General features: G+C 38.8%; 1 protein-coding gene across 1 annotated transcript in view; it reads right to left on the bottom strand.

The window, feature by feature from the left end:
* Window positions 1-17,667, bottom strand: part of PDE11A (phosphodiesterase 11A) — a gene marked incomplete at both ends in the record, with an annotated part of 382,619 nt that overhangs the window by 66,697 nt on the left and 298,255 nt on the right. The window contains one exon of the mRNA XM_081261295.1: window positions 7,057-7,166. Within this exon, the coding sequence (XP_081117421.1) occupies window positions 7,057-7,166 (110 nt within the window). The remainder of the gene's footprint in view (window positions 1-7,056; window positions 7,167-17,667) is intronic.

Below are 17,667 nucleotides of genomic sequence, written 5' to 3' on the forward strand. Positions count from 1 at the left end.
TAGGAGAAATAGCAAGGCTTGTTAGAGTTAGTAAGAATTATGATGAAGAGGGCTAGCAAGAAAGGCATGAGATTTTAATCAGATATATGTTATTTCCTTAAAATTGCTTTAATCTATATCATCTAATAAGTAAAAATTCATTAAATCAATCTTAAATGAATTAAGATTTAATGTTAGTTACTAACTTATCTTACATAGAGTTCATTTCTATGAAAACAATGCTTCTAAGGTAACATAGCTAGCTGGTATCAGTTCTAGATTTGGATCCAAGTTTTTAAGCTTCTTCTCATTGCCTAATGAGAATGATTAACAGACATTTCTGGTTTTTGATACTCTATTTTAACAAGGTGGTTGTCACCAATGAAAGAAAATTTCAAAATTTAATTCAAAATTCTACTAGTGTAACTGCTAACCACAAGCTCAGATTCCTGTGGTTTAAGCCATGCTCAGATACACCCCACTTACTGAGTGATCAGTGAATCTTCATGACAGAGTCTTGATGAGAGGTAGACTCAAGATACAAAATATTATCTTTTTCTTTATTCATGTTGATTGAGCAGATTCCATACAAGTTAAATTAGTTAGATGGTGACAATTCTCTTCAATTTTTTTTCTCAAGATGAATAAGGAGTGTTTTTTCCTTTAACCAAGGGTCATCTTATAACAAGCAAACTGAAGCTCCCTATGACACAATTCTCTCCCCCACCAAGTCCAAGTGGCTCCTGAACTGCTGTGCTTCATTCAAGGGCCTTTAGGGTATTTGTGCAAAAACAGCTATGTGACTGTCCATGGTTTGAGCATCTTCCTCATCAGATTCCCTTTGTTCCTTTCAGTAATTCCATCTTACATTCTGCCTGCCTTCACACAATTCTGACTCAATTATAGAAGATAGTAGATTTTGCAACTGGACCATATTAATGCATGAATGTGCAGGAAGACATTGTGATTCATGCATCCATTCATCCTTCTATCATTCATTCAATTCAGCCAACAAGCACTGATGACTATTATTATGCCAGGCCCCAGGCTGGAATAGGAAGATACATGACTCATGGCTCTTATCTTCAGGAAGCTCGCAGTACATTATAATTGTGCTGGGGACTTTCTCTGACTAGTCTTGCATTAAAAATGCTCACCTTTCTGCAGCAAGGTGCCATGTTAGCATCCAGTGGATGGAGTTTGGTACTAACTCTACTTTCAGTTTTCTATAGTAAAATGAGTTAAGCAAGACTATTTTCATATGTATCTCTTATTTACACTATTAGATTCTGTCCCTGTGGGAATTTCTGAGATTTTCAAACCTGTCAGTGCCTCATTCTCTGGCCAGGCCCTACTGAGAATGCTGCTTACACCTATCATTACATACTGTGTACTTCTTGGGACCACCAGGAGTGAAATCCAGAGTCATAAACCTTGACTCAAGTGGTAGAAAGTAAGCCTATCTGTTAGGATGAGCTTATTGAAATGTGTTCCATAGAATACTAGTTTCTCTGGAATGTTAAGTGGCATAAAGGGCAAGAAATAAAACAAGGATCCATGATTAAATAAAGTTTGGAAAATGCTTGCTTTAAAAATTTAAACTTTTTATATTGTGGGATTTCTCAGAGGCCTCAATATGTAAAAATACACTATTGTGATCATGCAGAAGGGGGATATTATCCACTCTTAATTGAGCCATTTTTAAAAGAGGCCACTTCTTCCATGTAATATTTTTGTGTAAAGGCATATCTTCACTTCTTCAGGTAAAACATGAAAATGAAACCCAAATCAATCACATATGGAATAAATTGATTTTGACATCATATCTCACGTTAGTTGTCTGTGGTAAATATATCATCATACGTAGCAGTGAAAATATGATTAGATATATGTAGAGCGTGAGAGAGGAAAGAAAGCACAGAACATTGATACATGTGAGTATCCATGATGTACTATCTATTAGGTCATCCTAAATACTCAAGTTCTTCATTTTTGGACAGGCAGAACACCAAGGAAAATTTTAAAAAAGAAAAGTCAAAATAAAAATTCTCTTTCTACAGGCACCAGGAAATTGAAATGGACCTTCATAACTTCCCTAGATATTCGCATTCTCTGAAAAAAGACTTAATGGCAGCATGCAGCCATGGCTTACAGGAAAGTTTAAAAAGGAAAACTATGAAAAGTAATTAGGAAATTGAGAGTTGTTAGGAGGTGGTGAGGAATGGGATTAGGCTGTCATGGCAGATTAATGTGCCCCAGTATTTCACTTCTGGGACCTGGCCGAAAGCGACAAGATGGGTTTTCATTCCCAAGAAATGAGTATAAGAGATTATGCTAGAAATGAATAGAAGAAGTCTCCTAGGAGAATATACTACAAAGCTGCTTGGTACTGATATTTAATCATCGGGGGCAGCTGTAATAGAGAGGGGGATGAGTGGGGAACGCTGTCCCTGGAGAAAACAGGGAGAGGTGTGAACAGAGCAATTTCAAGGCCCCGTGGTACTGCTGCCCTCTTTACCTATTGATCATTCACAGCACGCACTCTAATGCTTAAAAATTAAGAATAAAATATGAAAATGCAGAGGTTGGTTCACTTATCAGAAAGGCTAAGAGTATAAATCAAATCATACTCTAACTAAAGTCACACTTTTATTGTAGAGGCATTTTGCATTTTATATAGTAATTTGTCCCTTGCTAAATGTCTCCTGTTTCTTTATAGCCTTATATATGAAAAAAGGTAGCATATGCTTTGCTACATAATAATTGGTGCATTTAAATTCCATTTCCAAATCACTTGAAAGGCTGAAATTACACTGTGAACTCTTGAAGAGAAGGGACTGTCTACTATCTGTCCTTATTTTTCCCACAATGCCTAGCACAGGGCCTTGAACACAGAAACTCAATTATGGTGGAAAAGAAAAGGAGAAAAGGACATAGGTTTCTTCCTAAGAATCTTCTAAACAATGGTATACTTTCTGAATGAATCCTATCCTAGTCAAATAAAGTTAGTTTTCACCATCATGTAAAAAGTCTTTTTCACCATTCTTTATCAAAGGAAGTCTTAACTGAGGTTAGGCGATACTGGCATTAAGTGTCTTAAGTTCAAAAGTGACTCCATTAGGTAGGTGCAGGGCTGATGGATATCCCATGAGCTGATAAATTGTGTTCAAGGTTAATTATCCTGAGATGCACATCATACCATATTGTAACAAACAGATTTGATCATGTGACATTAGGATGCAAAAAAAAGGAAGAATTGAAAACTAGTATCAATGACAATACCGTCTAATGTGTTGTAGAAGTTGTTGAGTTTTATACCAATGACCTGACATCAGCTTCATTCTTTTTTTCCTTATCTATCTATCTATCTATCTATCTATCTATCTATCTATCTATATCTCTATCTCTATCTCTCTAGACTGGCCTTCTTTTCTTCAACCACTTGGGATGTGGTCATCATAGCTTTCCCAATATGGCAACCTCAGCTCCTAAGTCTGTATGAACCTGCAGCTTGCATCCCTCAATATCATGGTAATCCAACTCCCAAATCCTGGGAGTTAAAATCTGATTGGTCTATCTTTGATTAGGTGTGTACTCTTGGTCTAAACAGCTGATGGATCAAGCTACCTCTTTTTGTGTGAGGCACAGGCCCTCTGACCTAGGAGGGGGCATTATTATCTGAGTACAACTATTATGCACTTTGCTATTAAAAGAACTCACAGGTGCTCACTCTTGGTTTACAGAGTTAATTCTAACACATTTAGCTCTTATTTATACAGTAAGTGGTAGAATGGTAGGGTGATGGAGAGAAGGTGAAAGGGGAAGTTACACTGATGATGATGCCATTGTCAGGGGGGAGAGAGGAATCCTTAAAAAAAATGAAATGCAGAAACAAGAACTCAAATAAGGAACTGTCTGAGACTCTATAATGAAAGCCTGTATGGTTCACACTTCAGTGGTATCCATGTTTTTAGTGTAACATCAAACCTATGTGTATGAAACTATGTTTTATAGTAATCCATAAAAGGTTATACGTATTTAAGAAATCAGGAAATTCTATTGAAAAGACATATAAAATAAGATAAAATTCATTCATGCATTTATCATTCACACATTTAGCAAGCGTTTACTGTGTGCATATTATGTTCCTGGCACTGTTTAGTTGGTTCTAAAGAAGAAAGGGAGATGCACTTATAAATCAGCAATTAAAATGGAGTAAGATGCACACTTTTGAAAAGGCTTAGTGAGGCCATTATGGAGGCATAAAAAAGTGACAAAGGGAGGCTGCATCAGGGAGCCCCAGGAATGATGCAGTCAGAGGAGTTTTGGAGAAAGAAGAGGAAGGTCATTCCACACAGAGAAAATATCACATTGAGCATAGGAGAAATGTGAATTAGCAGAATCCCACTGAGAGCTTCCCCTATGATCCTTGAATCTGGTACATAGATGCCTAGGTGGGGTGGACTAGGGTGAGTGGGTACTAGGTCAGAGAAATGAGCAAGATCCTGATTTGGGCATTAAGGTGCTAAACTAAGGATTCGAACATTGTCCTCAAAGTCACAGGAAGCCCATGGATGACTTTCAAGCAGAAGAACAGCCTGATCAGCTTTGTGAATCGATGAGGATTGTATTCTGGAATGCCTGGAGATTACAGGAGAATTGGGCTCTTGTTTTCAGCAATCATGAAAGAGGCAAAGAGGTAGTTACAGTAGTTACAGAGGCAGTGCATGTTGAGGAGGGGTACCAAGAAGGGAGTCTGGGTGACTCGCAGATTTCTGGTGGGGTCCATCACAGCGATAGAAGAGAAAGAGACATGCATGAAGAGGAAGGTTGGGAATGAGAAGACTCTGGGACTCTGGGACTTTTCCCACTCACTTTTCTAAAAGTGCCTGGACATAACCTGTGAATTATGGTTCAAAGAAACAATTTGGGATTCATCAGTAGATGGGTGGAGGCCCCACATGGGTGAGAAAGAGCAGGAGAGGGAAAGGGGACAATATCAGCAGTGAAGGCCAGGCAGGGGCAGAGGGCTTGAAGCAAAGGAGAAGGAAGGCCATAAAAGAAGATTAAAATCTTTGTGAGAAAAAGGAAGATCCCCTGAACAGAAGGAATGGCAAAACATGTCTCATGGCAAGAGCCAAGAATGGATGACAATAAAAAGGTCTAGAAGCTTTGGGGAAAAGGTGACATTACTGATGGTAGTTCCAGATAGAACTGGAACTAGAAGGGCAGGGTTTGGAGGGGAGTGAAGACAACAAACCCAGAAAACCCTCCAAGAAGCTTGAGTGGGAAGGAAAGAAAGAAAAGGACTGAGGTAGGCTTTTTCAAGATGGCGGAGAAGTGTTCATACGACCAGGATACAGAGAGCCAGTAGAAAGGAGGAGGTAGATACCAGGGGGAGAGAGAGAGAGGGATGGTGCGAGCTCCCAGAGGAGAGAGCAAGGAAGTCATCCAAAGCAGAGGTGGAGGGATCAGCCTCAGACCAGGGAAGGACAGCATTTTCACTGAGATAGGAGGGAAGGAGGAAAGGATGGGATGGATAGATAAGTTCGTAGGTGGCAGGGGAGGAAATTGAGTGAGTTCTCGATTGATGGCCTCAATTTTCTCTGTGATGTAGGAGGCAAGGTGATCTGCTGAGTGGGGTGGGGGAGGTCAGAAGCAGGGGATGGTTTAGGAAGTGTGGACATTTGGTGTATGTAACTGCTAAGAGAAATGAAGGACAGAGCTGACTGGAGATACAGAAAGATTGGCAGGGAATGCTGAGCACTCAGCTGAGTTGGGAGAATAGATTCTGATGTGTTTCAGACTCTCACAACTGTGACATTTCCTCCCAAAGCCTTTACAAGTCTAGGAAAAGTGGCAAGAGATTGAATTGTGATACTGAATAAGTGTTTTTTTCTTTTCTTTCTTTCTTTTTTTTTTTTTCCCAGAAAGGATGCCACAAAACCTTCAGAGGGCCAAGAAATATGATATTGGATCTTGAAAAGTGAATATATGAATTCATATATTGAATTGTGGGCTATAGGATGTAGGATGATTAGAAAAGGACACAAAATTAAAATTTATCTGCTAGACTAGGAGCACATGCAAGGGTCCAGGACTCCAAAAGTTGGTGTTTAGGGACCAAAAATTCCTTGAAATTCAAGGGGTGAATTTCAAGTGGAAAGTAATCTGTTGTCACAGAGGAAGCTATTGAAATTTCAGATACTAGAGGTCAACCTCTTCTGGGGACTTTGGAATCAGTCATCTGAAAGCAAATCTCACCTTCTTCTTACAGCCTTCTCTGGTCTCCCTATCCCTAAACTTTTCTCTCCATTGATCTCTCCTTTGATCTCCTATATTATTTTGTTTGCAGATAGATAGTAAAAAAGGAACTGAAAACTGAACCCTCAGTCCCAGAGTCCTGAGACCCGAGATTTGGTCCTATTTCCAGCACCCCTAAATTCTGTGGCTTTGGCCACAGTGTGCACCTTCAAGCAACAACTTGCTTATGGACAGATTATTCTATCCATGCACATAATGCGAGGGTCAAATACCCCTGTATTTATGCAATTCTTTTGTCTGCTTTCTACTTTTCCATGGGAATAGAGATGAAAAGAGCAAAGACTACCCTCCTGTATGTGGCTTACTTCACTACAGTTTATACACATCCAATATTAAAGGGACCCTGGAAGCGATTATATTAGAGGAGGAAGAAATATTTTGCTTCATAAAATTCCCTATGACTGCTTTTATTTTAATAGTCTAAAACTACATTTGAGAGTAGAAGCATGTCACATCATGAGGGCAAATATTCTGAAAGGGAAAACAGTAGACCCTTTAAAATCTGAGCTTGGTTCTCTGACTGAGGTCAACAGAGACAGACCAAATCAACAAGCGTGACATGAAGGGCAAATTTGCAATTAAAAGAAGAATAGGGAATTATAAAGATGGATGGGCCCCATGACATGCACGCCCAAGCCTGCGTGGCCTTGGCCTCCGATGCCAGAAATTAATGCTTTACTCTTTAGCATTGGTCACCTTTGGCTCGGAACAGAAAGGCAAATGCATTAAAATAACAACAATTAGAACACTTACTTAGCTTGGAAGGCATTGTTGGTTCCCCTGTGGTCCAGGTCATGACACAGGCATCCCACAATCACCGCTAAAATTTCCACCTCGGTCAGAATCTCTTGAAACCCAGCGGTCTGCAAAGAAGGGGAAAACATCAACAGTCACTACCGGGGGCAGGGAGGATGGATAAGGTTAGTGGGCTGAGCAACCATCAGCTCTGTTATCATACCCACATCATTTAAGGAAATGATTAACTGCCATCCTCTTAGATGACAGTAAGTTGAGTGGTCAGCGGCACAGCCTCAGGTCCCCATGGTGATGAATTAACTTGCTGTCACAGTGGCCCACACTGCCACACCAGGACAAAATTCAGACTATTTTGTTCCCTTCTTAAGAGAGGAGGTTATCCTATCCAGATACAGCAACAGTTTGGCAAACACCCAGGCAGAGTGCATTTTGCTATTGTACATTTTAATGATGAGCATCATGTCCATTTGTAGAGGGTAGAAGCCCATGAAATACAAACTGAATGATGTACCCCCCCCCCAGATGCCATTCAAATGACAGCAGGTAAAAAAAACAATAGAATCTTTTATTATATTAAAAGAAACAACTTAGAAGTACTCACATTGTTAGATGATGACATTCTGGAAATTATCTTAAACTAATTCACATTAGGCTGGTGGACAGACTGAATGTAGACAGGTAATAAAGCAGTGTAAGCCTTGGAAACTTGAATTTGGCAGAGGATTAGGCATCCCAGATTAAGGATCAAGTGGAGTAACCATGACTTGGAATTCTATTTTTTTTTTCCTGATTCTACTAGCCGCACATGTGAAACTCATAGCTGTGATGTGATTTCTTTTGGAAGCAGTTTGGTACAATTACATAAACAAGAGCAGCAATGGTTCTTTGGTTCCTACTGGTCCTTTTATTAGTTTAGAAGAGGAAGTGCACCTCTGGGAAGGCAGGTATGTGCATTTTCTTAATCCACCTTTCATTTTACTTTGCAAGTCTTCCATTTCATTACTTATTAAAATCGTCATCAGGTGGCAAGAAGACAGAGTTCAAATTGCTTCACATTTCATATGCGTTTTTTCTCCCAGATCTAGGCTCACTGGTGAATAACTATAAGTAAGACTTTTCTCTTAGAATAATGAAAATAATGAGTTTTATTACCAAAACAACAACAAAAACAAACAAAAAACCCAAAACCCTGAATAATAGGTTCCTGTGTTGACAATTTTAGTTTTAAAAATTGACTTGGTCCTCTGCTAGATTTAGAAAAACATACAACTTCATTTGGATAGCAAAAGGGAATATGGGCATGCTAAGAAATGATCTGGAAATATAAAATAGTTCATGTCAAGCTCATGTGTGCCCTTCATTTCAAAGTTTGAAACTGGATGCTGATTTTTTCTGTTTCCTACCTCCCTCTTTCTTCTCTTCCTCTTCCTTCTTTCTTCACCTCCTCCTTTTCTTCTTTCTCCTCCTGCTCATCCTCCTTCTTCTACTTTTGTGGTACTGGGAATGGAGCCCAAGGGCACTATACCACTGAGCTACATCCCCAGCTTTTTATTTATTTATTATTTTGAAACAGGGTGTTGCTAAGTTGCCCAGTCTGGTATCGAACTTGGGATCCTTCTGCCTCAGCCTCCTGAGTCTCTGAGATTACAGGACTGTTCCACCACTCCTGGTAGCTGTTGGTTTTTCTATGTTTAACTATTTTAGTTAAAATATTACCTGCAAAGTTTTTTTTTTCTTTTTTCTTAAGTGAATCATACTGAAATACTTAAAACCAGAAGCCAACAGTCCCTCATCTTTTCCCTTTTCTGATGCCCAAAGACATCTACTTTTAATTTTTTTAACCTAAATGGGTAGACTTTCCACCATATTTCTCCATACTATACACATATGATTAGCATTTGGTTATTCACCAAATACTTACATAGTCCTTCTTACATACCAGATTTTCTCCTAAGAACTTTTAGCTATTTAATTCTTATAACAGTCCTTTGCGATAATTACTGTCTTTATCCCCAGTTTTAGATGAGAAAACTGAGTCAGAGAGAGGCTATGTCCTATGCCCAAGGGTCACAGCTAGCACAGGGCAGAGAGGAGCAGTTCTGCCAGAGCCTGCCCTGAACCAGGAATGATGACTAGTGCAGATAGGAGATGATGTCTCCTGCACCTCCCCTCACACTCCCAGGGTGATCCATGTACAGCGGTTTCCTGATATCACCCTATAGATAGGGCTCACTGCTGTGGCAACTAGTGCACAGAGATGTCTTCACTTGCTGGAATGAGGATTTCTTTGAAAACTCTCAGTCTTCTCACCTACAAACTCTGTAAAATGCCTCTCAACACACGAAGAGTCAAAAGTGTCACACTTTTATTTGGTTCTTTCTGTCCTGGGAGTAACCTGATCCGGCTTCCCCTGATGATCTTTCAGGGGTTCCTCTTCCCTTTCTGGGGTTGATCTCTTATCTCTTGCATTATACACCTTTCTGTTTCCTCACTCTCTTCTTTTGCAGAAGCACATCTGCCAGTGGATTCATGAGAAAGCACCCTCCCTTCACTGGGGGAATTGTTTTGGGGACTTGTTTTGGGGACTTTTCAGATTAAAAAAAATGTGTGTGTGTATATATATATATATATATATATATATATATATATATATATATATATATATATTTTTTTTTTTCTATTTGCTGTACTCACTTGTTACTTAGCCTAACAATTCTAGGTTGAAACAGTTTCACTCAGAATTTCAAAAGACTGCTCTGTTGTTGTTCAGCTCCCAAAGTTGTTTTTGAGAATATACCATTCTTATTCCTAATAAGCTAAGGGTGGTTTAGCACTGAGCCATATTCCCAGTTGTTTTTAATTTTGAGACAGGCCCCAGGCTGACCTTGTATAGGGGATCCTCCTGCCTCAGCCTATTTTCAGTGTTCCTTGATTTTCTTTCTTTTAGAATCCTCTCTCTATTCCTGGTGTCCATCAATTTCACAAAGGTATGTTTGGTTTCAGACTTTTTTCAGTCAATTTTCGTGGTAAACCTAATCTTCATGTTCTACTTCTTCAGCACATCATCTTTTTAGTTTTGTTCTTATTGTTAATTTTCTCTTCAGTATTTTTCTTGTCCTCATTGAATGGCACTCCAGTTGGTTGAATCTTGGACTTCTTGCGTTGATTTCCTTATTTAAAAAAAATTTCTTCTCTCCCATTTCCTTTTTTTGGGGGGGAGGGGCACTGGGGATTGAACTCAGGACACTCAACCACTGAGCCACATCCCCAGCCCTATTTTGTATTTTATTTAGAGACAGGGTCTCACTGAGTTGTTGAGCACCTCACTAAGTTGCTGAGGCTGGCTTTGAACTCGAGATCCTCTGGCCTCAGCCTCCCAAGCCTCTAGGACTATATGCATGCACCTGGCTCCATTTTCTATACAGACTTTTCTTCTTTCTTTCCAGAAGTTTTTTTATTTACAAGAATTTATTCCTGTTCCTTTCCTAACAGCATTCTGTTCTTTGCCTGTGGAAGGAGTATCTCTTTTTTTCTTTCTGAAAATACTAATAATAGTTTTTCAGTTGTTTTCTTCTGCTCCAATGCACATTTTAAGAGTAAAGTGATACAAAGCTCACCCTGCACCTGTGTGCGGGTAGTGCTTACAGATTTCTTGGGGCTCACCACAGGATGACCTGACTTTTCTTTTGCTGGTGTCCTCTAGTCTGGCTGCTGGTTACTGTACAAGTAGGGGTGAGCGTAACCCTCTACTACATGGAGAGGGGTTGGGGACCTGGGGACTCACTGCTTCCATGGCACCCTTATCCACCTTAGCCCATTTTTGTGATATCTGAGGTCTTCTATTCCTGAGCTGAGGCAGGGTCTGGGGGCATTGTTTCTCATGTATGCCCCTTCTTCCAATCCTTCCACTCTTGCTCTTCTCCACTGAATTATGAGCCATCCTCTCTGTTTTCATATGGTATGGTTCCATGAAAGGGGGAATTTGTGTCCATTTCTGTTCTTGTTAGAAAGTGGTTTTTTGAAAGGAGAAGGAGGTATAAATGTATTTTTTTCTGTCATCTATGTTACCTTGAAACTATTAGTCAGCTTCATTGGACTTGGTTTTACTAATGCTAAGTAAATCCTGAAAGTCTATCATAAAGTAATAATATTATGGTACCGTGAAAACAAGTTTCTTAAAATAGCAGTGCTGCACTGAAATTTAGAGATTTTGCCTGTGAAATATTATTGACTAGAATTAGCCGATGAATCAGTACATTAAGAGAAAGGATAATGTTTAAATATGGTCATTTGGACTAGATATTTAGTTAGAAGTGAATATCAAATGCCATCTAATAGGTTCAAAATCAACATCCCAAATCATTTTGAAGCCATCAGTTAGCAGTCTCACCTTTTTATTCTCCCCTGGAAATCCAACATCAGGCTCTTAAATTATTGTGTCATGGACACTTTTGAGAATTTGATGAAAGCCATGGCCTGTCTTTCTAGAATTTCAAAAATAATTTATAGTATTCAAAGACCATAGATCCCATTTCTGTATCTCCGAATAACAAATCCCTGAAGTACAACATACTCACAGTCCCACAAAACACATTTGCCTCTCAACTGTGATACCTGAGTTACTGAAGCAGCACCTATCTCTTGACTGTGATTTAAAGCTGCCTGGTAAATGGTTTCTGAGAATCATCAGGCCTGAAAAGTGTCCACCTGCCACTAAGTGTCCATTTGCCCCTCCCCCACCCTCATCCATCTTCCTTCTGGCCCTATCCATTCAGACTCACATTTACCCACATTGAGTAGAAAAAGTCAACTGCCTGCTAAAGATAATACACCTTCAGGAGGAAACAGAGAGGTGGCAGGAGGCATACATTAATGCATTTATCTCACTTTTGAATCATTAGCTGTACTATTTTGCTTCCAAACAAAATTATTACTGTTTTGTTTTCACCCGGCAATTGTGTTTTGTTGAGCTTTATGTTAATCATCTTCTTTCTTGTGTTCCCTCATGATTTGCATCAGGAATATAGGCGTGAATGCATTATGTCTAAGTAAGGAAACAGAGCATATAGACCTGGTTCCCCGTCACCCTCTTCAGAAGGTGAGCAGGTCTTTAGGGTCAGTCCTTCCTTCATTGGGCAGGATAACCCCATCCCCAGCTATATCAAATGGAGTAACAAGATCTCCAAAGTACCCAAACTAGTAAGACTGATTCTCAGGGTCATGGAGAGTACCAACTAATTTATGTCATTAGCTAACATAAAATTTCAGCCAGCTAGGATGCACCACCATTTCAAAGCTGACAGTACTACTAGTGAATGGAGGAATATGATGGCCAGAGAAAAGTGATCTTCATTTTGTGGCTCTACTGAATCCCAAAAGACACAAAAATATCAGTTGTAATATCAACACTTACTGGTGTTATAGAGGATTCTTTCATTTAACAAATGTTATTAAGTGCCTGTTATGTATCAAGAAATTTGTATATTTGAGAAATGAGTCTTAGGATAATATTAACAATAGTAACTCCTTCTATAATGCTTAGTATAGGCCAGGCATTTTTCTAAATACCCTAAAATCATTAACCCATTTAATCCTTACAACTACTCTCTGAAGTAGATGCCATTTTTATCTCCCCCTTTTATGGATGAGGATATTGAGGAACAAGATCACTGGGCTGAAAAGCATTTAAGGTGGGACTAGAGCCCAGGCAACCTGCCTCATGAGCTGAGACTGTGTTCTTATGTGTTGTGCTATCCAGCCTCTACATAAGAATTTAGGTTTACTTGTGCAGGTTTTCAATACTTTTTGAGATGATGGAACATTAGGTAGTAGGGCCTTAAAGAATTACTTAGTGTGTGCTTTATTCCATGAAGTATGTTACACTAGTACTAGGCGATATTACAGAGCCATTGGGCATTTTTTTTTGTCTAAACATGGTTCTTGTGCACCAAGGTGTACCCGATAATATACAATACTTTATAAATGAGGCTGGATATTTAAATATGGTCATTTGATTAGATACTTAGTTAGAGATATTTAGTTAGAGACAGTAATTTGTATATAATATCCTCATTTTATAAAATGTCTAAATATATGCATTAGAAAAAGGTTATCAGGATATATATCAAAACATTATGGGTAGTAGGATTACAGGTGACAAAATTTTTCCTTTATATACTCAAATTTCCATAAAGAACATTTACTCAGTAAAATGCATATACTCTGTGTGTATTTGTAAGTTCTTTTTGTTTGTTTGTTTAAGAATAAAGTCATACTTTACCAAACTGGCCTAACTTGGAATAAAAGGTGTCATTTTGAAAAAAGTCCATTCATTTATTCATTGAGCAAATATTTATTAAGCACTTAAGCTACTCCAGGAACCAGGAACATGCCAGCAAAGGACAAGACCAGGATTCTGGCTCCTGCTTCACATGCAGTATTGTCACACTTCAATAGCACCACACGGGCCTTTTTTCTAACGAGAAACCAACACAACATGGGTCCTTTGTGGAAGAGGGTAATTGTAGAAGTGGCCGGCTGCTCTTGCTTTTGTTCCTGGAGAAGATGCATGTGGGCTGCACGCCCTTGTCATGTCTGCAGCCCTGGCACAGTATCTAAGAAAGTGATGCCAGAAATTCTGCCCTCACATCTCTTTTTGAACCTGACTGTTGCAGGCACTGAATGACGAGTGATTTCTTTAGGAGTTCATCCTGTTGATTCTGAGATCTGACAGATGGCAAACTGAAAGGAAGGGAATTCAATAATGTATCAGAGATTCCAAATGGTAGCAGAAATGCCAGACTGAAGGTGCTGATGTGCAGGTACTACTTCAGAACCATGGTGGCCTGGGTGAGGGTGAGCAACAGCATGGTGGTTTTGGGAGGCGGAGTGCTGTCTTTCTTCCTTCCCTTGCTCTTTCTCTCTTCTGGTCAAGAAGAGCAAAGAATATTATTCAGACCATTGCAATAGCTTTGGAAGACATGATTCTCAAGGAAGTGCCTGCTCTAGAAGAACCTGCACACCATATCCCTAATCTGTGCTGTCATGTCTTAACCCGGGTGTATATGGCTTGAACTTGGAGGTCCTGTGAACTGCGGAGTGAAGAGCAGAATTGACATAAGAAACATTTAATTTTCAATATTTGCAAGGTTACTGTCAGAAGCTTTGTTTTCTACATTACTAAGTCAAATGTACTTCAGTCAAAAAGTACTCTTTGAGGGTTTCATTGTAAATGTTACATACAAGATCACCATAAATGATCCCAAATTGCAGTGGCAATGGCTTGCCAGGTCTGGTAGGCCACTGTCAACATGAGGAGTCTATGAAGTTAGGTCTCCTAACTGGGATGAATGGTTCTCTAAGAGGAATGTCTTCAATCACCCCCCATCTCTAGTTCAGCACACATCCCAGTCACGGGGTGGCATAAAGGTGGTGAAAAAAATGTTAAGGTGTGTGTTTGGGCTATACATGCATTTATAGCAAGCATTCTGCTTTTGGGAGTATGATTCATTGGCTTTTGGATACAATGGCAACCTCTCAATACATGAGCTGAGGGGCAGGCTGTGGAGTATAAACTATTCATATGCTCCAAAGCCAGGATTTGTAGGCAGAAGATTTTCTCAAGTGTTAGGGTAGAAGTTGACTTCAACTGCCTACTGGGGAGGAGGGGGGGCTGTCTTTAAAAGTAAATTCATATTGTTTGATGCCACAACCTACATTCTTTTAAAAAAGAAAGATCCTATCTTTGCCAACTACAGATGGTGTATGATGTAAGTAGGTGGAGGAGAAGAGCAGCAATCAACCACAATCCTCTACTGAGAGGGGAACACCCAACCAGATGAACGATAGTAACCAGATTTGCCTGCCAATATTTGGGTCTGATGGCTTAAAAAAAGGTACTTCAGCTTCATTTCAAGGTCCAGGGACCAGAACCTTACCAGCTGTTAGGGGATGCCTTCCAGCACTGAAATGCTAACAGGCATCCTTTTCAGATAAGGCAACATCATTCCAACCAACTGTAGCTTGCCCAGTTATCCATGGGAGTGGGAGAGCTTTATCAAATTCGTTCCTCTTTCTTCTTAAGAGGAATGTACCCAAATATTGGCATTAATTAAATATTTAAGTCCACAGTGGTGCTTTCTTTATCAAGCTCAGAGCTGGAAAACCTTATAGTCTACACCTGACTTTCCTTTACAACCGGAAGCTCCTAAAGGCACTTACCATCAAATCATGAAACCCAAGGCATGTTTTGGGCATATGATAACTCTTAACATCAAATAATGCTACAAATGCTTATCTATGTAAATTTCAGAAAGGCCAGACAGAAACAGGGGCCTGTCTAGTACAATTGTATGTGTCAAGTGGGTGTTTGGTGCATAAATGAAAAAACTAAACTTCATTTAGACAATTATATTTAGTTATACTTAACCACTTCCATGACTTAATTTTTAATCTATTTATTAACATAATTTTAAAAGTCTTTATTTGGGAAGTTAAAAGATACAAAAAAGTAGAAGACAATATTGAAAGCCATGTTTTCATTAGCCAATGGCAACAGGAATCCAGTTTCACCAATCCTATTTCATCTGTCTCTTCACATGCAGTGTTTTGTTTGCTAGAATATTTCAAAGCAAACCTATGGCATATTTCAAAGCAAGTCAACCCTCTTCATTTCATTCTCAAGAAGCCCTAATGTGGACAAATAAAAATTGGTCAATATATCTCTACCTCTGCTCTCATATTTTGATCAAATGTGCTAAAAGACATACAAATAGTACAGGAAAATTTCAGACTAGATTACTTGTCAATAAAAATGAAATAAAATTTTAGAAAAAGACTTGAGAAAATTGAGGCTTTTACTTCAACTAAGATAATACAACAAATATAGCTTTTGTAGCACATTTACTGCATTAAGCAAAACAAAAGAAAAAGAAAATGAAATTCTTAGGGAACATAGATTTCAAACATTAAGAATATATGTGTTTTATGCTTTTTTCCCCCTTGAGGATAAAGACAGGATGTTTTGTCCATGTTTAGAAATACAGTTTATATTTTATTACGATAAATTACTACTGAACTCAATATAATACAACATACGGTTTGTGAGCACAGAAAATGAAGCAGATCACTTGGTGCACATGAATTGTGCAGAAAGACAGATCTCTAAAGTGCTGTGAGAAGCTAGGTTGGTGAATTTCAAGAATATGAGGCCTCTGCCAAACTTACCCTAATTTTTATTAAACATCACTGAGCCAAGATTAAACATGAGATCCATGAAAAATCAAAACTTTTTAAAGCTCCTAACTTAACACCCTTAGGTGCCAGGTTTCAGTTAAGAAAGTGCCACTGCACAGTCATGCACTGTGGAAAATGGAGGCCGTGATAAACGACCGTGGCTCTGCTGCTGGATCTCTCTGACCTGAAGGATTCAGCCGGCATCATAAAACACAAAGCGACAGATTAAGCAGTTTACCAACACCATAAAAATCTCAAGAATAAATTCACTTTAATCAAAAATTCTGTATTGTAACTAGGCAGCCCTGGCCCCCAAACCACATACATTTCCTTACAAGCCCCTGTCCATGAGCAAGAGCTCATATTCTCCCTGTAACACCAGACACGATTATGTTCATACACTTTTACAATTTACATGTCCTAAGAAAAATACCCAGCTCGGGCTGATGGTGCGGGAGAATTTATTTTCACTAGAAGGGGAATGACCCATAACTCATGAATGGCAGCGCTTAAAGTGAGTTATGGAGGTTACTCTCCTGTGAGAGGAAATGGATTGGATTATCCTTCTGCCCAATTGTATGTTTGGTTATTAGCACACCAGGTTTTTAATTATGTGTGGCTTTGCCATTTTCCTTTTATAAAATAAATGTGGATAAAGGGAATGTCAGCTAGAAGCCCAGAGTGCCTAATTGAGGCTCTGAGATGTAGGCAGAGAGAATAAAAATAGGAACATTCTTACATGATGAAAAGATAGGAGTCCTAAATGTAATTTAAACATAGTATTCAAATTGATTAGCTCCATAGTTAATTTATAGTACCCAGTGCTGACATTTGGCAAGAACATAAAAAATCACCTTTTCCTAAATTAAAAATTTGCCATCTTTTAGGTTATACCTATATGATGAAAGAATAGGTTTTTCTAACATGCAGATTTTATTATATTTTTATGATAATGTTGCCATTTTTAAAGTAAATATAACTAGTTGCTGCTTACATTGATAAGGAAATGCAAATGATGTTTGATGATTATAAATATAAATTACTGCTTGCTACCTTGCTATAGTTAGTTACAGAACAAAACATTTAGATCTCTTTGTATCCACCAGTGTTACAATCTAGAAGGGAATTTAATTTCTGCTAAGATTAGGATTCTGGTTATTGAGTGAAAGTATTTTATTTAAAAATTCAATTGGTTCTGTCTTCTTGGAGGGAAAGAAGAGAGACCCAACTGTGCTTCTGTAATTTCCTTCCAGAAGAAATTTTCTACCTCAAAAATCAAGGACTCTTTTTTTCTGTAAACTGCGGACAGCGGACAAGGCATTATCCTCTGGCTGATGAACAGGATGGATTTTCTCCCTAAACGTCCCTTCTGCT

Source organism: Spermophilus citellus (assembly GCF_964194105.1).
Source record: "Spermophilus citellus genome assembly, chromosome: 11".
In the NCBI taxonomy this organism is placed as follows: Eukaryota; Metazoa; Chordata; class Mammalia; order Rodentia; family Sciuridae; genus Spermophilus; species Spermophilus citellus.